Source organism: Silene latifolia, chromosome 1 (genome assembly GCF_048544455.1).
Source record: "Silene latifolia isolate original U9 population chromosome 1, ASM4854445v1, whole genome shotgun sequence".
Classification (NCBI taxonomy): Eukaryota; Viridiplantae; Streptophyta; class Magnoliopsida; order Caryophyllales; family Caryophyllaceae; genus Silene; species Silene latifolia.
This window is the reverse complement of record NC_133526.1, coordinates 37160065-37179302: the sequence shown is the minus strand read 5'-3', so window position 1 is coordinate 37179302 and position 19238 is coordinate 37160065. Positions and strand designations below refer to the sequence as shown.

Sequence of the window (19238 nt, the reverse complement as noted above, 5' to 3'; positions counted from 1 at the left end):
AGTCCATGGTGAGGACATGAGCGACAAATACCTTTGAACCGCTCCCAAGCTTCATACAAAGATTCTTCATCCCTTTGCTTAAAACCCGTAATTTGAGCTCTTAGCATATTGGTCTTTTCCGGTGGGTAGAATTTTTTGTAGAAAGCTAGAGCTAGCTTCTTCCAAGAATCTATTTCAAGGGTGGCCTTATCAAGGCCCTTCAACCATTGCTTTGCGGTGCCGATTAACGAAAAAGGAAATAAGACCCATCTTATTTGGTCTTGAGTCACGCCCGTTTGAGAGATAGCTTCACAATAATCACAAAATGTTTCCATATGAGAATGAGGGTCCTCACTAGGCATTCCCCCGAATTGGCTCCTCTCAACTAGTTGGATGAAGGCGGACTTGGCAATAAAGTTTCCGGTAAGATGTTGTGGGGTAGGAGTACCATTTGGTAAATCCTCCTCGGTGGGTATAGAGTGTGACGAGAATTTAGGCATTGTAGGTGGATTTTGTGTGGTATTGTTTAATGGGTTCTCTTCTCCTTCTATTGCGAAAGGATTGACAAACTCACTAGTGGGTTGAATAACTTCACCAACACCTCCCAAATTCCTCCTAACAAGTCTCCTATTATTCGTCAAGGTTCTTTCGATTTCACGGTCAAAAGGTAACAAATCTCTTTGTAACCTTCTAGACATGCAAAATATCAAACAACTCGAAAACAATTAGAACAAACCTTGAGGAGTTTTACTTCCCCAAGGTGAAAAAGACACAACTAAAAACAATAAAAGAAATCTTAAATCAATTAAACACCGTCCCCGGCAACGGCGCCATTTTTGATCGGGACCATTTGGTGTTCACAATTAAGCATATGTGGTCGTTGGTCAATGGTCGATACAAAACACAATTTATACTTCACAAACAACTCTACAATTAGTAAAGAGGTAAGTAAAGGTCGGATCCCAAGGGACGGGTATTGAAATGAAGATTCTATTGTAACTAGTGGTGTCTAGGGGTGTCACAAATTGGGTTGATGTAGAAGGTTACTAAACTAAAATAGCAATGAAAATAAATTAACAAAGTAAATGAAATAAGGGATGTAAACAATTGATTAAAAGCACTAGGGTGTCATGGGTTCATAGGGGAATCATGGGATATGATCATACAAACATGTTCTCAAATTATAAGAAAGCAATTATTGTTGTGATGGATTGAGTTGGGTTATATCTTACAATCCTAGGAAAGTTTGGGTCCCGAGAGCGAATCTCTTGGATTGTACAACACCTACAAGTCGACTTAATCTTCCCTACTTAACACATGCATGGTCTAACAAGACTCGAGTTGGGTTATGTCTTACAAGTCAAGTTGAAAGGATAGAAGATGATAGTAAATGCAAGGATTCATAGGCTTAGCATTTCATCAAATATAACATGTGCATGTATTAAGATCAAAACAAGCAAGCAAATAAGATATGAAAGCATATTAATTTAAGCATGAATCATTCCCCATGTTGGTTTCCCCTAATCACCCATTAAACCCTAGCTAAGAGACTACTCACTCATTATCATATTGATCATGCTAGAGAGGTTGTCAATCATACTAACATAATGAAACATGATGAATAAATGAAAGTAATTAGCAATAATTAAAAAGAGATTAAGAGATTATACCTACTAATGATTCCAATAATAAAGCAAGAATAATAGAAGTACTTGAATCCTAGATTGAGAGGTTGTCAATCTCCCAATAATAACCCAAATAATCTTCAATTACCCAAAATAAAGTAAGAACAAGAGAGAGATTAAAGAACTAGAACTTGGATTAAAACTTGATTAATATTTGATTACAATATTGAAGAGAGATTTGATTGATATTAACTACACTAATTATTGATAAGAAGAACATGCTCCTCTAATTAGACTAATGGGGTATTTATAGTGAAAATTAGGGAGGATGCATTAGGGTTAACTAAGGGCTAAACTAGTAATTACACTTTTTAAGTTGAGCAAGGAGCCTCCGGGATTATCCGAGAGAAGGGCTTCTCCATTTCGTAGCTTGAAGAACGAAACTGTGCTGTGCTGTGATCCTTGCGGCTGGGAGTCGGGACGGCCGGATCTGGGATGGACAATCCGAGCGGATCAAGGAACAAGACGTTCGGACTGGGCATGGGGAATCCGAGCGGATTCCTGGTAAGGACGCTCGGACTGGCGAGGACGGACGGATTCTCTACAATCCGTTCGGATTGTAGTTCAGCAGCTTTCCTTCTTCTTTTTCTTCCCTTTTCTTCATGAATTCCTTGGGGATTTCCTTGGGGACTCAAGGATCCTTTTCTCAACAATGCTCTTCTACTATGCTATGTACAAAGGCCTTCTAGTCTTGTCTCTCCTTGATGCTTGGTCATTGAATATGATCAATTTAGCCTTGTTTTGCCATGAAAATGCAAGATTCTTACTCCTTTCCTACCAAGGGATCAAAATCTCAAAGAATATGCAAAACAAAGAACTAAAGATAAGAAATGACCCAAATAGGCACTAAAAAGCATAGAAACAATGGTAATTCGGGGGCTAAATATGCGCCAATTATGGTCGCATCAAATCCATGGTTTGCTTCAAGTATCTCAATACACGTTTTACCACAGCCCAATGTTTAAGACTAGGATTACTTGTGTATCTACTCAACTTGCCAACGGCAAAGGCGATGTCGGGTCTTGTGCTTGTCATAGCATACATCAAACACCCAATCACTTGAGAGTACTCAAGTTGTGAAATAGCTTCACCTTTATTAGGCATAAGCTTAACACTAGGATCCATTGGAGTGTTAACCGGAGAATAATTTCCATGATTGAATTTCTGTAACACTTTCTCAATGTAATGAGATTGTGTCAAAGAGAATCCCTTGTTCTCACGCTTGATCTTTATACCAAGTATCACATCCACCTCACCCATGTCTTTCATGGCAAAACTTGATGACAAGAAGGCCTTAGTAAGGTCTACTTGAATTTGGTCGGTACCAAAAATCAACATGTCATCAACATATAGACAAATAATGACTCCATTACCGTTGTCATCAAATTTGCTATACACACATTTATCCGACTGATTTAGTCTATACCCATTAGATAAAATAACCTCATCAAACTTGTGATGCCATTGTTTAGGAGATTGTTTAAGTCCATACAATGGTTTAATTAATTTACAAACCTTATGCTCATTACCGGGCATAATAAATCCTTCCGGTTGTTTCATATACACCTCCTCTTTAAGCTCACCATTCAAGAACGCCGTCTTGACATCCATTTGATGGATCACTAGATTATGAATTGCAGCAAGTGCAATCAACAACCTAATAGTAGTAATGCGAGCTACGGGAGCATAGGTATCGAAATAATCAATCCCTTCCTTTTGTCTAAAGCCTTGGATAACCAATCTAGCTTTAAACTTGTCGATAGAACCATCAACTTTCATCTTCTTTTTAAAGATCCATGATACGTGCATTTTATATAGTCTTTTTAGCCTTATTTTGCACGTATTTCTATGCACGTTTGCACTGTTTTGTATTGCATTATGCCCCGAATTGGCTACTTTGGTTTGTTTTGTCTGTTTTGTAGGAATGAACCTGAAAGTGGTGGAACCGTACTCTTTTCGTCCTATTTTGCATGCATTTTGAGGAGACGGGGATTTTAGAGCGAGATACTACATTGGGATGCGTGAAGGAATGGTCAACGAAGCAGTCGGCGACAAGTTTGAAGCTGATTTGGAGGAAGAACACTCGATCGAATGGTTTACTTGGTCGATCGAGTGATTTCATATGCTGAAGAGGTCGATCGAGTGTTTTATTTCACTCGATCGAAAGGCTGTTTTGAGGCTTTCCTCGATCGAGTAACAATTTTGCTCGATCTAGAGGATTTTCTGCGGAAGTCCTCGATCGAGTAGTTTTATACTGCTCGATCGAGAGGTTATTAGTTTTCATGGGCTTAATTAACCCGTGTTACCTTATTTTCGTTAGTGGACTTTGTTTTTCTATTTAAGCATCGAGTAATTAGGTTATTAAGATCTCCTTTACACTTCTTTTACTCTTAATTACGTTTTACACTACTTAGAACGCAGCTTTTACTCTCTTAATCTTTCCCTAAAACTTTCTACTGTAACTTTGCTCTTGGATTACTTTGCTTGGATTTTTGGTTGTTCTTTACGCTAGATAGCTTGTTATTGTATTCTCTCTTCTCTATTAATCTTAATCTCATCATTTGTTGCTTTAATTACTTGTTTCTCTTATCATTAATTTCTGCCCTAATTTAGTTTATGCCATATTTTAATTATTTCATCATGCATTATATTAGTTCATTCATCATTGTTATTATTGACAACATTAACGATATGAGTAGCTAAATCCTTTCATGTTGGGATTAGGGGATCTATGGTAGAATTGTGACGATGTAGCGAATAGGCTAGATGATTTATTTGTGAGAATCTGTACCCATGGCAATATAATTATAATACCGACTTAGTTGAGTGCACGCTTCTAAGTTACCCATTAATCTGGTTAAATTTATTCCTGGATCGGAAGATTGGACTAAATAGACCTGTTATGAATAGTAGACTACCCTGACGAGGACGGAAGTTAAGTTAGTGGAAATCTAGGATAGAAAGTGGACCGGAAGGACCTTTCCAGTATCCGTCTCACAGTAAATTATCTAGGTTGTTTGCAGTTGAGTCATTAGACTACCATAGTGAACCGAAATCCTGACATGCGCTCTCTTTATTGATCATCTTTATTACATTTTCTGCCTTTTACTACTCTTTCTTTACTACACTTTCCTTTAAGCCTTATTAGTTTAGAAAACCAATTTTAAACCCCCACCCCCACCCATTTGTGATCAAATAAGCGGACCTCTAACAGATATCTTGCCTCCCTGTGGAGATCGACCCGACTTCCCTAGCTATATTAGTTAGTGCCAGTTGGTTATTTTTTGTAGGTACACGTCTAGCCTGTCAATCCACTTGCAACCCAATGGTTTACAACCACGAGGTAAATCCGCAAGCACCCAAGTGTTATTGCCCATTATGGAGTCCATCTCATCATTCACCGCCTATTTCCAAAAGGAAGAGTCATGAGACCTCATCGCCTCATCAAATGTCTTAGGGTCCTCATCAATGTGAAAACAATATGGATAATAGTTTTCACATCCATCCCTTGAACCTTCAACCAAATAGGTATGAAAATCGGGACCAAAGGATTTAGCAATCCTTTTTCTCTTACTCCTACGAATTTCAGGTGTTGCTTCTTGAGTTGTGACATTGTCACTTCCTTCAATAGATCCACTAGAACTAGGTACTAGATACCTTGGCTTCGGCATTGATGAGAAACGACTCTCATCAAATATCGCATCCTTGACTCAATTACGGTGTGAACCGAAACAGAATCATTAGGTTCAATTACATAGAACCTATAAGCCTTTGAATGCGCAGCATATCCAATGAATATGCAATTGATGCCCCTTTCCCCCAAGGTTTTAATCTTGGGATCGGGTAGTCTTACAACAACCCGACAACCCCAAACTCGAAGATAATTCAAGCTAGGTTTCTTTTTGTACCAAAGTTCATATGGAGTGTCTTTATTCCTTTTGTTAGGAATCCTATTTAATAAATAGCAAGCCGTCAACATGGCTTCACCCCCAAAATCCGTCACTCAAACCCGAGTAAGACAACATGGAATTAATCATTTCTTTTAGGACTCTATTTTTCCTTTCCGCTACACCATTTAATTGTGGTGTATAGGGAGGAGTTACTTCATGAATGATACCACTTGACTCAAAATACAATGGGTCATAATATTCACCACCTCTATCGGAACGCAACCTTTTAATCAAAACCGATTGTTGCAATTCCACTTCATTTTTAAAGACCTTAAACTTATCAATTGCCTCATCTTTAGTGTGAAGTAAATATATGTAACAAAACCGACTAAAATCGTCAATAAAAGTCACTACATATTTTTTACCACCTAAAGACGGATAATTGTGAAAATCACATAAATCACTATGACATGTGAGATTCTAGACACATTACCAAATGATTGCCTTGTGATTTTTGTCAACATACAAGTATTACACTTATTAATGTTCATGTTAAATGATGGAATTAAACCATCTTTAGACATAGTTTCCAATCTTTTATAATGTACATGTCCTAATCTCACATGTCAAAGATATGAAGTACTCCCTCCGTACCACACCAAAGGTAACGTAGGGAAAAATGGAGTATTTAAGAAAAGGTGGAAAAAATAAGGGTAAAGAGGGAAAAAATAGGTGGGGTATATAATTGTGGGTTGATAGGTGGGGTATGTAATGGCATTTTGTGTAAATATCAAATGGGTATAAGGATAACTTGGTAATGTTGTGGGCCAAATAAGGAATGTTACCTTTGGTGTGGTACGTCCGTTTATAGTAAGTGTTACCTTTGGTCTGGTACGGAGGGAGTATCATTCATAGAGGAAGCAATAAATATGGAACTTTCATTTGGAACAACATTCAACATAAACATGCCATTACAATAATAACCAAATCCAATCAATATACCATGTTTAGATAAAACATACTTATTAGATTCATATACTTGTTTATAACCAAGTTTACTTAAACAACTACCGGGATACAAGGTTCTTTCTAATTCCGGGTACATGTAATACATTATTTAATTTTACAACATTTCCGGAACTAAATTTCAACACCACCATGCCACGGCCAACAATAGGAGTGGTAGACTCGTTCCCCATAAATAGAACGGATCCATCCTTCACTAGTTCATAATCCTTGAACCAATGTCGATCCTTGCAAACATGATTGGTTGCACCCGAGTCTATCCACCATGCCACTACATCATCTTGCACATAAAATGCCTCAGAAATTAATGGTAGATAATTCACAACCGAATTAAAACCAATGTCTAAAATCTGACCTTGATTAGTGGGCAGACCTTGGTCATTAGACCCTTGTCCTCCTTGGCTAGTACTTGCACCCTTTTTCTTTTTTTGCTTTCCAACCTTGCAATTTGCTTTCAAATGCCCGGTCTTTCCATAAATCCAACAAGCACCTTTTGGTGTCTTGTTAGACTCGTCATTGGTGTTGTTAAAAGGGCGTTTTTTCCCCTTAAATTTGTTCTTGAAACCCTCTCCCTTTTCCATCATATTGACGGAAGAGGATCCCATGACATCCTTACCTTTTCCTTTACCACCATCTTGCGCCCTTAGAGATTCCTCTATGTGCAAGTGGCTACCAAGTTGAACAAGACTCAACTCTTCCTTTTTGTGTTTAAGCATATGTTTAAAATCCTTCCAAGAGGGAGGCAATTTGTCTATTATACTAGACACCGAGATAGATTCATCCATCTCCATCTTATGTTGTGCAAATTGTCCCAAAATCCGGAGCAATTCATTGTATTGTTCCATTACCGGTCTAGAATCAACCATTTTATAATTCATGAAATTTCCAACAAGGAACTTCTTACTAGAAGCATCCTCATCCATATATTTAGATTCAAGTTGATCCCATAATTCTTTAGCGGACTCAACATTTTGATAAATGTCAAAAAGAGAGTCGGACATACCATTCAAGATGTGACCGCGACATATGTAGTCATCATTCTCCCACTTGTTTCTCTTTCGTTGAATTTCCGCAAGAGTTTCATCCCCCGCAATCTCCGGCATAGGAGTACTCAACACATACACAACCTTCAAAGCGGTGAGAAGGAAGTGCATCTTCTTTTGCCAACGACGGAGATCGACACCCTCAAATTTCTCCAACTATCCAAACTTGGTAGTCATATCCTTGATTGAATCCATTTCCAAATGCAGAAAATACTCTAAGAATGTTGTTTTTGTATTACAAAAGTTTACAAACAAGTAACTACTATAAACAAAGGCACTAAAACAGAAATGAAAACAATATAAGACGGTTTATTACACCAAATCGAATCGTGTTGAACACACTTTCCTTAGAGTATTTCGACCCTATAGTCTTTGGGTTACACGAAATCTCTATAAGATAAGACGATTCTTTTGTCTAAGGCAAGAACAATGAACAATGAACAATAAGAGAGTTTAGATTTTACTTTGTAAAATGTCAAAAGCACGAAAATGCAAAATCAGTGTGTTCGTCTAACTCCCTCACACACTATATATATATATATATATATATATATAGTATTAGGATCATGTAAGTCCTACTCTTACATGTGAGTCCATAAGTCTCATCATGAGCCTTTGTAAGTCCTACTCTTATATATATGCATGCATGTTAAATTCACATACAAAATATAATAGGGTTATTTAATAGGAATACTCTGAACTATTGAAGTGCTGCTCAAAATACTACATACTCTTTTTTAACTACCAATAAACTCAACTATTACCCTTTTTACTTTTATTACAATATGGTGACCGGCTACCTCCTAAACAGGTGGATAAATTTTTAACGCACCTTTAACCCCTCTCTTTGCTTTTCATTTATCTGTTAACCTATTAACCTTATCCCTTACTTTGCAAACTAAACCCAGATCATAAAAATTCTTCCTCAATTCCTTAATTCATTCAATGAATCAATCAAAACAATTCACAATTCAACAAACACAAAAATGGCGTCAAAAACAAGGTCAATTAATTGTATACATTGGATTATTGCCTTGATAATTCTCATTGGCAATGCTATGTTTTGTACTGCTAATGTTCCTGGTGATAATTTTTTATCTTTGGCACTACGTTTCCTTGCCCAAGTTTGTGTTAATTTTAATCCCACTTGATCGTTTTAGGATAAACCCAACATTTCTGGACCGACAACGTTCCAATAATCAAACTAATCGCTCCCCCATAAGCTCTTAGTTTCTTGTTTTTCATCATTTTGTGGAATTTACAGGTCTTCAGTTTCATCATAATAAGAACATTTACCTTCGAAATTAGCTTGATTATTGTGAATTTGATTTTATTGATGATTTTTGAGGTGTAAAAAGTTTAATTTCTCGGAAAAATTGTTGGTTGAAAATGATGCAAATGTTGGTAACAAGATTGTGTTTGCAAAAAGTGTCACTGGTAATTTTAGATCCATAAGAATTTGATGAAGATGGAGATGAGCGCTTTATTTGATGAATAACTAAAAATCTAGATGCGGTAAATTACAGTTGAAATGAAAGAGAAATAAAAATTTGGATAAAAATGGGTAAAGGAAGAAGATGAAAAATCAGGAAAAAAAAAAAAAAAAAAAAAAAAAAAAAAAAAAAAAAAAAGGCCAAGGAATAAGATGAAGATTAATAAAGGGGAAGAGGGTAGGCTAACGAAAATTACCTACTACAACAAGTTAATAAAACATCAATTTTGTTCAAAGTGAAGAGGGGTATTAGTTGGGTATATTGGTAGTTAAAAAGGAGTTCGTAATATTTTGAGCAGCACCCCTATAGTATAGAGTATTCTCATTAAATAACCCAATATAATAATCAGAGGATAAGTACGTTGGTTTGTTACCAACCAATCAAAAGCAAATGCAACTGTCAAATAATAAACAATCACACGTGTAACAGAGAAGTCACACAGCCCCTGTCGGGGACATGCAAACCCGATTGGGGACGTGACCAATTTCCACGAGTCTCAAATTTTGTTTCTTAATTTTCGTTAAGTATATGAAATACTTTAATTCCGAGTATATAATCCCGATAGAGGACATAATATACTACGACAACACTTATAAATAGTGTCCCTTATCCACTTTAACCATGTACTCGATAAATCCGATTATATGAGCGTACCCTCCGTATTCTCCTACTCACATTATATCGATTCCGAGCTCAAACCAATTTTGACATGAAAACCCGAATGCACTTAAATGTGTACTTGTGATCACAATCACTAACACCAAGATCAATAATATCGACATTACTCTTTGCTATTGCATATCTATATTCTTCTCAATTTATACTAAACTTAATATTTAAACTAACTAATTAGCAAATAAACACAATGGTGAACTACCAAAATCTCCGACATGGATGAGTCCAGTACCACCATCATGCGCCATTCCAGCATCAGCACCCCTTAGCTTCAACCTTGTATCTGCCCGCTGGGAGATTCGACACCCATCAAAGCCTGCCAAGATTCATACCATGGGGACCGGGATTGGGAGTGCTCATGAGCTGAGTACGGCCTTTTCTCCGTATGTAGAAAATCCTCTCGTAAATTACTCCCATCCATGGATAAGAGATGACCTTTATATTTCCCATTGCAGTAAAATGTGTTGCATATTTTCGAAATATTTCGAATGGCCTTCAGCTCGGCACAAACTCTCATGACAAGGAAGGCCTTTGGTGGATTTTGCTCTGGCTTCATCTTATATTAATTTTTTCAGTCATTAAACATGAGGATCTTTGTTAGAACATTACAATTGATTGCTAAGCCCATTCCGTCACCATAAAAATGAGTAGGGTAAAATTATGATGAGATTAACCCATATTCCTTGAGTTTATTGGGCATCCATTTTATTCTGATTGCGCAAGTGATTAAGTTTTACGTATCTATGAAAAGTGAAAACACAAGTACAAGGAAAGCATACTGAAAGCAAGAACATGGATAGCTTTCGGTTACCAAGTAGAGACAACACTTGCTTCTTGTGGACTCATTTGAAGAAATGTAGGCTTATTATTCTCTTCTTTGCTAGGCTTACCATCTTCTTTGCCCTTCAAGAAACTCGAATACCACTTTTGAGATAGTTTAGGGTATCTAGGCAATCTACTGTCACTGAAATCAACGTAGTATAGACCAAATGTTTTCTCGTAGCCATATAAAAACTCGAACACGTCTAAGAAGGACCATGCAAAGTACCCGAACACATTAGATCCATTTCTGCAAAGAATATGAACAGAGTAAGAAATTATAGACTGGAATAAACAAACTATGCACTCAGAGTAAAGTGATCAACCCTAAGCTGTTAATTTGTTATATCAACTGCTTTGACTTCATTAGACCTTTAAGGATGATAAGAGTTTTGACTTAAAACAAGATTTGGCGGATCTTGGAATAAATGAAAAGAGGGGTCAAGCTTTAAAAAATTGATATCGTGTGTGAATTTAAGACTCAATCATTGAGACACGCAATAACTAAAAGAACATTTTAGCAATTATCTATAAATTACAAATTCATGTGGCCTGAATTTCAACTTGTGACTCGGTTGATCAATTAAAAGGAAGAAATCGGGGTGAAAATTACACAATTCACCTCTACCTCTGTGATAGTATTGATCCTACTTATATGCATACAGATTGCAGCGTACAATATGGCTATATGATCACGTTGATCGCCAATGTGCAACATCTTTAAGTTTCTATTGACAAGGGAACAATGTCCGAGTAGAGTCAACATACCTCACAGAATCAAGTAAGGCCCCAACGTGTGCCCTTAAGTATTCTACCCTTGACAGGTCGTTTACTGATGTAGTACGATAACTCGTCAGTTGACCTATTTGACATTTTCAAGTTAGTCTGGTTTTATTTGTTATAAGCTTACAACATAATTGTTATTACAACTATGTCAAATGAGATATTCCAGATATTTTTCATCGAAATAAATGTTGGGATATTCTATGGTGCAACCGTTAGTTTTGTCTGCTTTAATCATCACAATTCAATCTAATTTTCTCTTTATAAAAATGAGACTTTTCACGAGTGAATATAGTATTAATATAATAATTCTGCAGTACGATTTTATTACGACAAAAAAGCAGAGAAGATAAGGAGCAAAACCATTTTCATGGATTAAGATAGGAGGATTGTTGTACACATGCTTGAAGTGCTCCAAAACTCCTTGCAAACCCCAAGGTGTATTAATAAACGGATCCTACCACGAAAATTTGCAAGTAAATATTCGATAAAAGGAAGATCAACTTACAATAGAACATATAAAAAGGCCAACAAAGTATACTCACTCCAATTAAAGGATTAGTGTCGTTCAGATCTGTTCCAAGTTAAGCAGAAAACACAGTTAGTCATAATCATATGACCCGTAGATGAACCGAGAACGTACATATGTTGATGAAGTACTAGACACCATTTAAATAGAGCATGAAGAACAAAGCATGACAACAACAAGAACCAACATAACTCCATTGTCTCAATGGGTGCGACCTGTGATAGGATAATGAGATAGGATGTACGAAAACTTACGGTGTTATATGATTTATCAAAATTGAGCAATTGAGCAATTTAAGGATTGTCTTTGGCCAAGATGACTGCATAGTAATTCAATCCAATAAAATCAAATGTTTCCTTCAACATCTCAGAATCACTCTTTGTGAAAACAGGAAGACCAGTGCCGACTACTTTCTTGAGCGACACACAAACATACAAGATTAGCATTTTGTCGAACTATTAAAAATGAAAATTGGTTTTCAATTTAAGTATACAATTTGGTAAACTAACCAGTTTATGAAGAATTCATATGATCTGTGAGTAGCCAATTTATCTTCTGTTGAATTGCTGAATGGAGTGAAGTAGAAAGCGTATAAACTGAATCCCAATAATCCATGTTGTTTATCCTGTACAAAATGGGAATATTAGCAGATTCCATGCTGTTTATGAGTACGCAAGGGGTGAATGTACACGGTCCTACCCTATATTAATCAAACATGGAGGGGAATCTATTTCGTAATAACTCAAAATACAGATTGTGCGAGGATTGAATTGATCAAGTGCTACTTTACAATAATACTGTATGATATAAATATATTAGTTGGGCCTCAACCATCACCTTAAGGTTTTGGTTGAGATGGTTCATCTATTATGGTATCAGAGTCACTGTGACCAAAGGTCACGGTAACCACTCTTCAAGCCCAATGGGCATTAGAGTGAGCAAAAAGCACTTAACTTACAAATAAATAAGAACCAAGAGTGAGTAATGGATGCACCAAGAAGGCGATGAAGTCGAAAAGCAGACCTTATATTTTTGCTGATAGAGTCTTGCAACTGACGCATGAGCCAACAGCGCATGGTGAGCAATAAGATAAGGGTCAAATGACGTTGCCTTAATGTATCCAGTGGAACGATTGAGTTTGGATGGGGTGATCTCCAGAGTTTATAAGTGTTATAGGCAAATAAATTTGCCTCATTAATGGTGGTCCAATGCAAAACTCTGTCACCAAATTCTCTAAAGCAAACATCAGCATATGCTGTGAAGTCTTCCCTGTATCCAACAATCCAACATCAGTGTCTTACAAAGTTATAGGAATAAGTCTGTTCCTGAACTAATTTCTTAATACTGCTGTGCCCGCCACTCACCTAATGCCGAATCTACTCAATGCCATTGTTTTCGTTTCGTATGACCCATAACGAAAACATGCATTAACAATGGCAACGAGTGACTCCTATTTCATATTATAAATGGTGTAGGCAGTTTACCAGTGAGTCATGATGTAGAAAAAGGACAATTTATATAAATGTAGCAAAAACAAAATGAGAACTACTGTATATAATTAGGGTGGCGGGAGTGACCAATCCTGTTTCCGCCATGAGTAGAACATCATCCTAAAAGATACTAGCATAAATCAGGAAAAGCAGGACAAAAATGAAGGCGCATACAAAATGAAGTAATGAGCTGTGAATTACAGTACCTTGTATCTATGATACTCATCGCATGCTACATCTCCATTACCCGAAAAATTTCCTGTAACGTTTTCATTAGTCTAGCTTATGAAGTTGACGTTACAGAAATTCACCCAAACTACTCTTCCAACATCCTTAAATTAATTTTTGGCAAACTATCCTGCCATGCTTCTTTAAATTTATTCGTTTTTATCTACGCTTATTGACTTGATCGACCCGTACCTAAACAAATTAAGTCAAATAAAACCTGAAACCTGAATTCGCCCCGTTCGACCTAATTCAATAGGAATTTCACTGACCCGCAAACTGATATCTACACCTATATGACTCGCTATTTATATAGCAAAAACAAATCCAAACTGACCTAGCCAAAAGCAATCATATCCAAAATGTCCCGAACCAACACTAACCGGACTCGTATTGGACTTGAATTGTTTGTCAGGTCTACTGAAATTACCCATCCACCTTGTTAGGTTAGGTTAATGGCAGGATTTGTTTCATTCTCCTTACCTTTCCCCACCCGGCCACCCCTTGTACTGTTATAGTGTTATATCCGAACACACTCTTAGCCTAATATAAGACATACATACAATTCATTTACGGAGTATGTTTTTAGTACATTTCGTAATGCTGTCTTTAGCATTCAACAATTCCCAAAGTACAGGGGCGGAGCCAGGATTGAAAATTTGGGGTAGCAAAAGACGAAAGTAGAGTGAAGCCGTGAACACAATAACATAGAATTTTTTTATAAACAATTCGTTTTTTTATCGTCAATAAGAACTACACTTTCAATTTGAAAATACGAAAAAAAATGTTTTCGGAATAATTGACGTGGTTGTTGTGAAGGAAATGACGTTGCCTCAAATCCTAGGTAGTTAAGACCTTTCATCAAGCATTTGTTTTGCGAGAGCAATTCGTATGACTATCAAACGTAACTAATAAAAAACAATAAAACTTGGGAGAGACGGTCTTTCAATAAATTATTGAGGGACCAGTCTTTCGCACCCTTTTATTTGTAGTTCGTGATCTTTTTGTTGTTGATCGTGACATAGTAATTTCGTACCTATTTACATAATAAATGTGCCTATTTTTATCTTAAATCATGAATTGTACCTATTTTATTACCTTTTTTTACCACTTTTTCTTAAAATTGTAATATAGTCTCTCAACAAAGCATATTAAGAGACTGTCTCTAAGGAGACATACTCTGTTTTTTTAGGGAAATAGAGTTGGGAATTACAGAATAGGATATTAGGAGAGATATTATTATTTTATCTTAAATCATGATTTGTACCTATTTTATTACCTTTTTTCTTAAAATTGTAATATGGTCTCTCTCAACAAAGCATATTAAGAGACCGTCTCTAAGGAGACATACTCTGTTTTTTTAGGGAAATAGAGTTGGGAATTTGAGAATACGATATTAGGAGAGATATTATTTAGGTTAAAAGATAATGTGGGTACCATATACAAGCAATATACAACTCAACACGTGAAAAAAATTGCTTATTGTAGGAGTCAAACCCGCATCTCCTCCGATATGTACTTGTAATTTACCACTAGACCATGTACATTCTGATGCTACCCTAGAAACGTATTATTTATTTACCCTTTGACAAATATCAGCCATATATGGAGTAGCAAAATTTCATCTTCTTAGTCAAATTTTCGGGATTTGGGGTAGCGGCTACTCCATGCTACTATGGTAGCTACGCCTCTGCCAAAGTACAAGGATAAAGTTTTCCTCTAATGAAAACATTACTAGCTAACCCACTGACATATAGGGAGTATTTCACAATATTTCGCGTATTTTATGTTTTCTTGAAACCAAAATCAAACAGGGAACTTGAAAATCGATCACATCATAACAGAGGAAGACGTTAGTAAATTGAAACTGAACCAGAATGGGCATAAGTATCAGTAGTGCTGGGTGTTCGTCCATCTTCAAGCGCAGCTCCTTCCACCTTCACGAATCACAAATAATTAGTTTTCCTTCAAACTGTCTTGAACTTGAAGAAGTTCATTAAGAGTTTACGACTATCATTACAGGTATCACGTACTGTGATAAGATATTGTCTTAAACTTAAGACCGTCTAAAATGAAATTTTGTATTCCATTAATGTCAAAATTTGTTCATAAATAACACTTCCACCATCTCCTTTTACTGTCTCGAAATTTATCCAAAATAAATTATCGCCTTCTAAATTTAGTACAGTAAATGAAAATAATGGACATCTAAAATTGTCCTTACTTAGGTAAATACTACTGCATCCACATAATTAAATTATCCCCACTTCACCAAAAAAAAAATAATTAAATTATCCCCAAGTCTCCTTTTAAGTCAAGAGTTAATATTGTTATTTTCTCGCCTTTTTGTAAATATAATCCTAATTCCCAAAAGGAGAATGGAACCGTAAATATAATCCTAATTCGCCTTTCTCGCCTTTTTGTAAATATAATCATAACTCACACTTTTTATTTTGATTTTGATGGTAGCCTGGTAGGAGTAGGCCAGGTGCTTGCATGGGAAGGGCACTCCTCAATAGAAGAGGATCCTCTCCATTTCTTTGCTCATTTCCTCTCACAAAGATTATTGTACCCCATATTCCAAGAATCCTTACTCCTCTTCTCTCAAAACTAGTCTTACATAAAAACTGTTATAGGAGATTTCCTTGTAAAATACATTAGCGACCCTTACAACGATCTTAAACTACAGATAGTCTTGTTTAAACATAAGACGGGTCAAATCCTATTACATGGGTATATAGGACAAATGTTTTGCTTTTCCCTATGCAATTTATTTGTCATATTCATCCATATCCGTATATTTAACCCTCTTTTAGTTAAGACTAAGACAAATATAGCCGTCTTAAATGAGAATTTGTGCTTAAATTATACTCCCTCAATCCCAATTTTGTGGTCGTTTTGCTTCCAAAAAAAGGTAAACAATTGATCTGAACAGAAGAAGTAAAAGTAAAGGCAGAGTACCTGATAAGCAGAAGTACCGGCACCAAAAATGAAAGCAGGAGGGAAATCATGGCGGTACAACTGTTTGGCAATCACACAAAATTGTCCAGCGTAATTTAAGAATCCGCAGTAAAGAAATAGAGGAAGTAAAAATTGAGATACTTTTAGCTTCACCATTTTTGGGTGCAAATCGTTACCTATACACGTAACACTTGTCTATGCTTTTAATGTTAACACAGAGTAGAAATTTCTATTCTGAAAATTTATTCTTCGTTTCAGAGATATTTTTCCTGAGCGGTCCCCCTTTCAAAGTCCCCATTCCGTGTTTTTTTTTTTTTTTTTTTTTTTTTTTGAGATTTTGTGTTTTTAGAAATTCATCATCAACTAGTTGGAAAGCCCGTGCGATGCACGAGGCTCCCATTAAAATTATCTGTACAAATATATTCCTAAGTTGATTAAAAAAAAAAGTCCAACAATGTTGAATCATTAATGTAAAAAAAATGTTGTTGGTGTACGTAGTTGTACAGTTGATCACTGTTAAATTATTAGTGCTTTTAGCATAAATGTTTTGTCACTTTGAGGGATTGCATGTTGCACCCTCTGGCGGATATCTGGGTGTTGACCACCTCGTCCTTCTCGTCCTTGGAGACGAGCTTATGCGCTTCCCCCCGGTCCGAGACATACATCAGTGTCAGGGCCCGAATTGACATTACTGCATCAGCCTCGCTCAGAGTGACGCGGTCTATGAGGACGTTGTAGGCGGACGAGCCGTCAATGACTACGAACTCAGATAGGACATTCTTCGCCGCACTCCCTTCGCCGAACATCACCGGCAGATCGATCAACCCTGGGGTACCAGGCGGCCCGGAAAAATCGTACAACGGATTGGTGCGGGGCTCAAGTCTTCAACCTTCAGACCGAGGTTGAGAAAGCACTCCCTGAACATGATGTTCGTGTAGGCGCCTGTGTCAATCAGGCACCTCTTGACCAGGTGGTTGGATATGTCCAAGTGGACTACGAGTGGGTCGCTTTGAGGGGCGATGACTCCCTCGTAGTCCTTCTTCCCAATAGTTATATCGGGGATGTTGGAAGCGGGAGCCGCTGTGTTGGGCACAAAGTTGATGGCACGATACGGCTCGTTCAGTGCCGTTTGTGCCCATGAGCGGACCCACCGTTCTCGTTGCCCCCGATGACAACATGGATTACTCTTATCCGTTCAAAGACGGATTTCTTATCTGAACCGTCGGTCTTTTGGCCTTTGGCAACATACTTGCCGAGGCTCCCCTTCCGGATCAGTTCCTCAATGGCATTCTTCGGATGCGGCGGTTGTCGATAAGGTGCCGGTGTGGCCGTGGTACTCACAAAGATCTTGGCTCGTGTCACCGTCGCTCCTCTACCGGGAGGCCTCTCCCACTTCGACCCTCGTTCTTGCTCGGGCGAAGACCTCGGCGGCGACGCGACCGGGGTGTGATCATTGTACCGCTTCGGCGGTTCGTTCCCGAACTCCCCGGCGTCCGCCGAGTTCTTTCCTGGTGGACTGTCGACCGTGACCTATTATTGTCACGGCGTCTTTCATCCGGGTTGTCCTCCCGGCGGCTTTTTCTTTCTGAGTGCTCGGCCTCGCTGGGGCCTACCCAGGTTTTGTGATAGTCTTCCACCTTGATGGCCTGGTCGGCCATCTTCCTAGCGGCGTCTAAGCCCAAACCGCCGCACTTGATGAGCTCGTTTTTTAAGTCTCCCCTTGGGAGACCTTTCATCGCCGAAGGTCATTTGTCGGCTCATTGTTCACTCACGAATCTCTTGAACCTTGGCGTCGAACCTCTTTACATAGCTTCGGAGAGACTCGCCTCCCTCGCTTGATAGTCGGGAGGTCCGATGTCTCCACGGCCCTTCTTTTATTGCAAGAGTCTTGGGCTAAGAAGGCGTCCTTTAGGTCGGCGTAAAGATATCCGAGCCGTCGGGCGACCCCTTGTACCAACTCCGAGCCATCCCATGCAAGGTTGTTGGGAAGACTCGGCACCAGACTTCGTCGGGTTGCTCCCACACCGACATGTACGACTCAAAGGCCTCGGCATGGTCGGTGGGGTCGCTATCCCCTTTGTATGTGAACGCCGGCAACTTTAGCTTGGTTGGCACGGCGGTTTCAAGGACGTAGGCATTGAGGGGGCTGTCGACCACGTGTCGAACGACACGCGGCGATCGGCTCCTCGCATTCCTAGTCCGGCTCCTCTCCCCGTGGCGGGAAGGGCTTCTTCTCCGACTCTGGTGAGTCGGGCTTCTTCTTCGACTCTGGGGAGTCGGGCTTCTTCTTCGACTCCGGCGAGTCGGACTTCTCTCACTCCTCGACGCAGGCCTCGTCGGTGTTGCGGCGACGCGCCGTCCTCCCGCGGGTCCGGAAGGACTTAGGTCTACCACTAGCACTTTGGGCTCCTCCGGCGTCTTGACGGGGCCAGCTTCTTCCAGTGCTCCATTCAAGTCTCTTGGAGTCACATTCTGGGCCCTGGTCTCCTGGACGGGTTCCGCCGCTCTTGTCGGTGTGACAGTGTGAGCCGGCGTACTACCAATTAGGTCCGGGAGTAGCTTCGGTTTTCTTTGCATCAACCACATGTCCCATGATGGTGACCTGGTTGGCGGCCAGCGGCGTATCTGCTATTATTGGCA

At 38.5% G+C, this 19238-nt stretch overlaps 1 protein-coding gene and 1 non-coding gene across 6 annotated transcripts; one reads left to right on the top strand and one right to left on the bottom strand.

Moving 5' to 3' along the window:
* On the top strand, positions 1–107 carry LOC141617537 (small nucleolar RNA R71). The gene has a single exon (XR_012531132.1). It is a non-coding gene; the product is annotated as a small nucleolar RNA R71 (small nucleolar RNA).
* Positions 108–10307: 10200 nt separating this feature from the next.
* LOC141603696 (beta-glucosidase 11-like) lies at positions 10308–16854 on the bottom strand. Of its 5 annotated transcripts, none has more exons than XM_074422920.1 (10): positions 16599–16837; positions 15511–15574; positions 13619–13671; positions 12946–13191; positions 12432–12547; positions 12177–12335; positions 11939–11967; positions 11757–11850; positions 11379–11472; positions 10308–10860 (listed from the first exon to the last, which is right to left on the bottom strand). In XM_074422920.1, the coding sequence occupies exons 1-4, from the start codon at positions 16752–16754 to the stop codon at positions 13168–13170; spliced, it is 297 nt and encodes a 98-aa protein (XP_074279021.1). In that variant the 5' UTR covers positions 16755–16837; the 3' UTR covers positions 10308–10860; positions 11379–11472; positions 11757–11850; positions 11939–11967; positions 12177–12335; positions 12432–12547; positions 12946–13167. The 5 variants fall into 5 exon arrangements, with proteins under 5 accessions (XP_074279021.1, XP_074279022.1, XP_074279018.1 ...); XM_074422921.1 differs by having other exon boundaries at positions 12177–12241; XM_074422917.1 differs by having other exon boundaries at positions 11939–12547; positions 16599–16658; positions 16775–16854.
* Positions 16855–19238: the final 2384 nt, after the last annotated feature.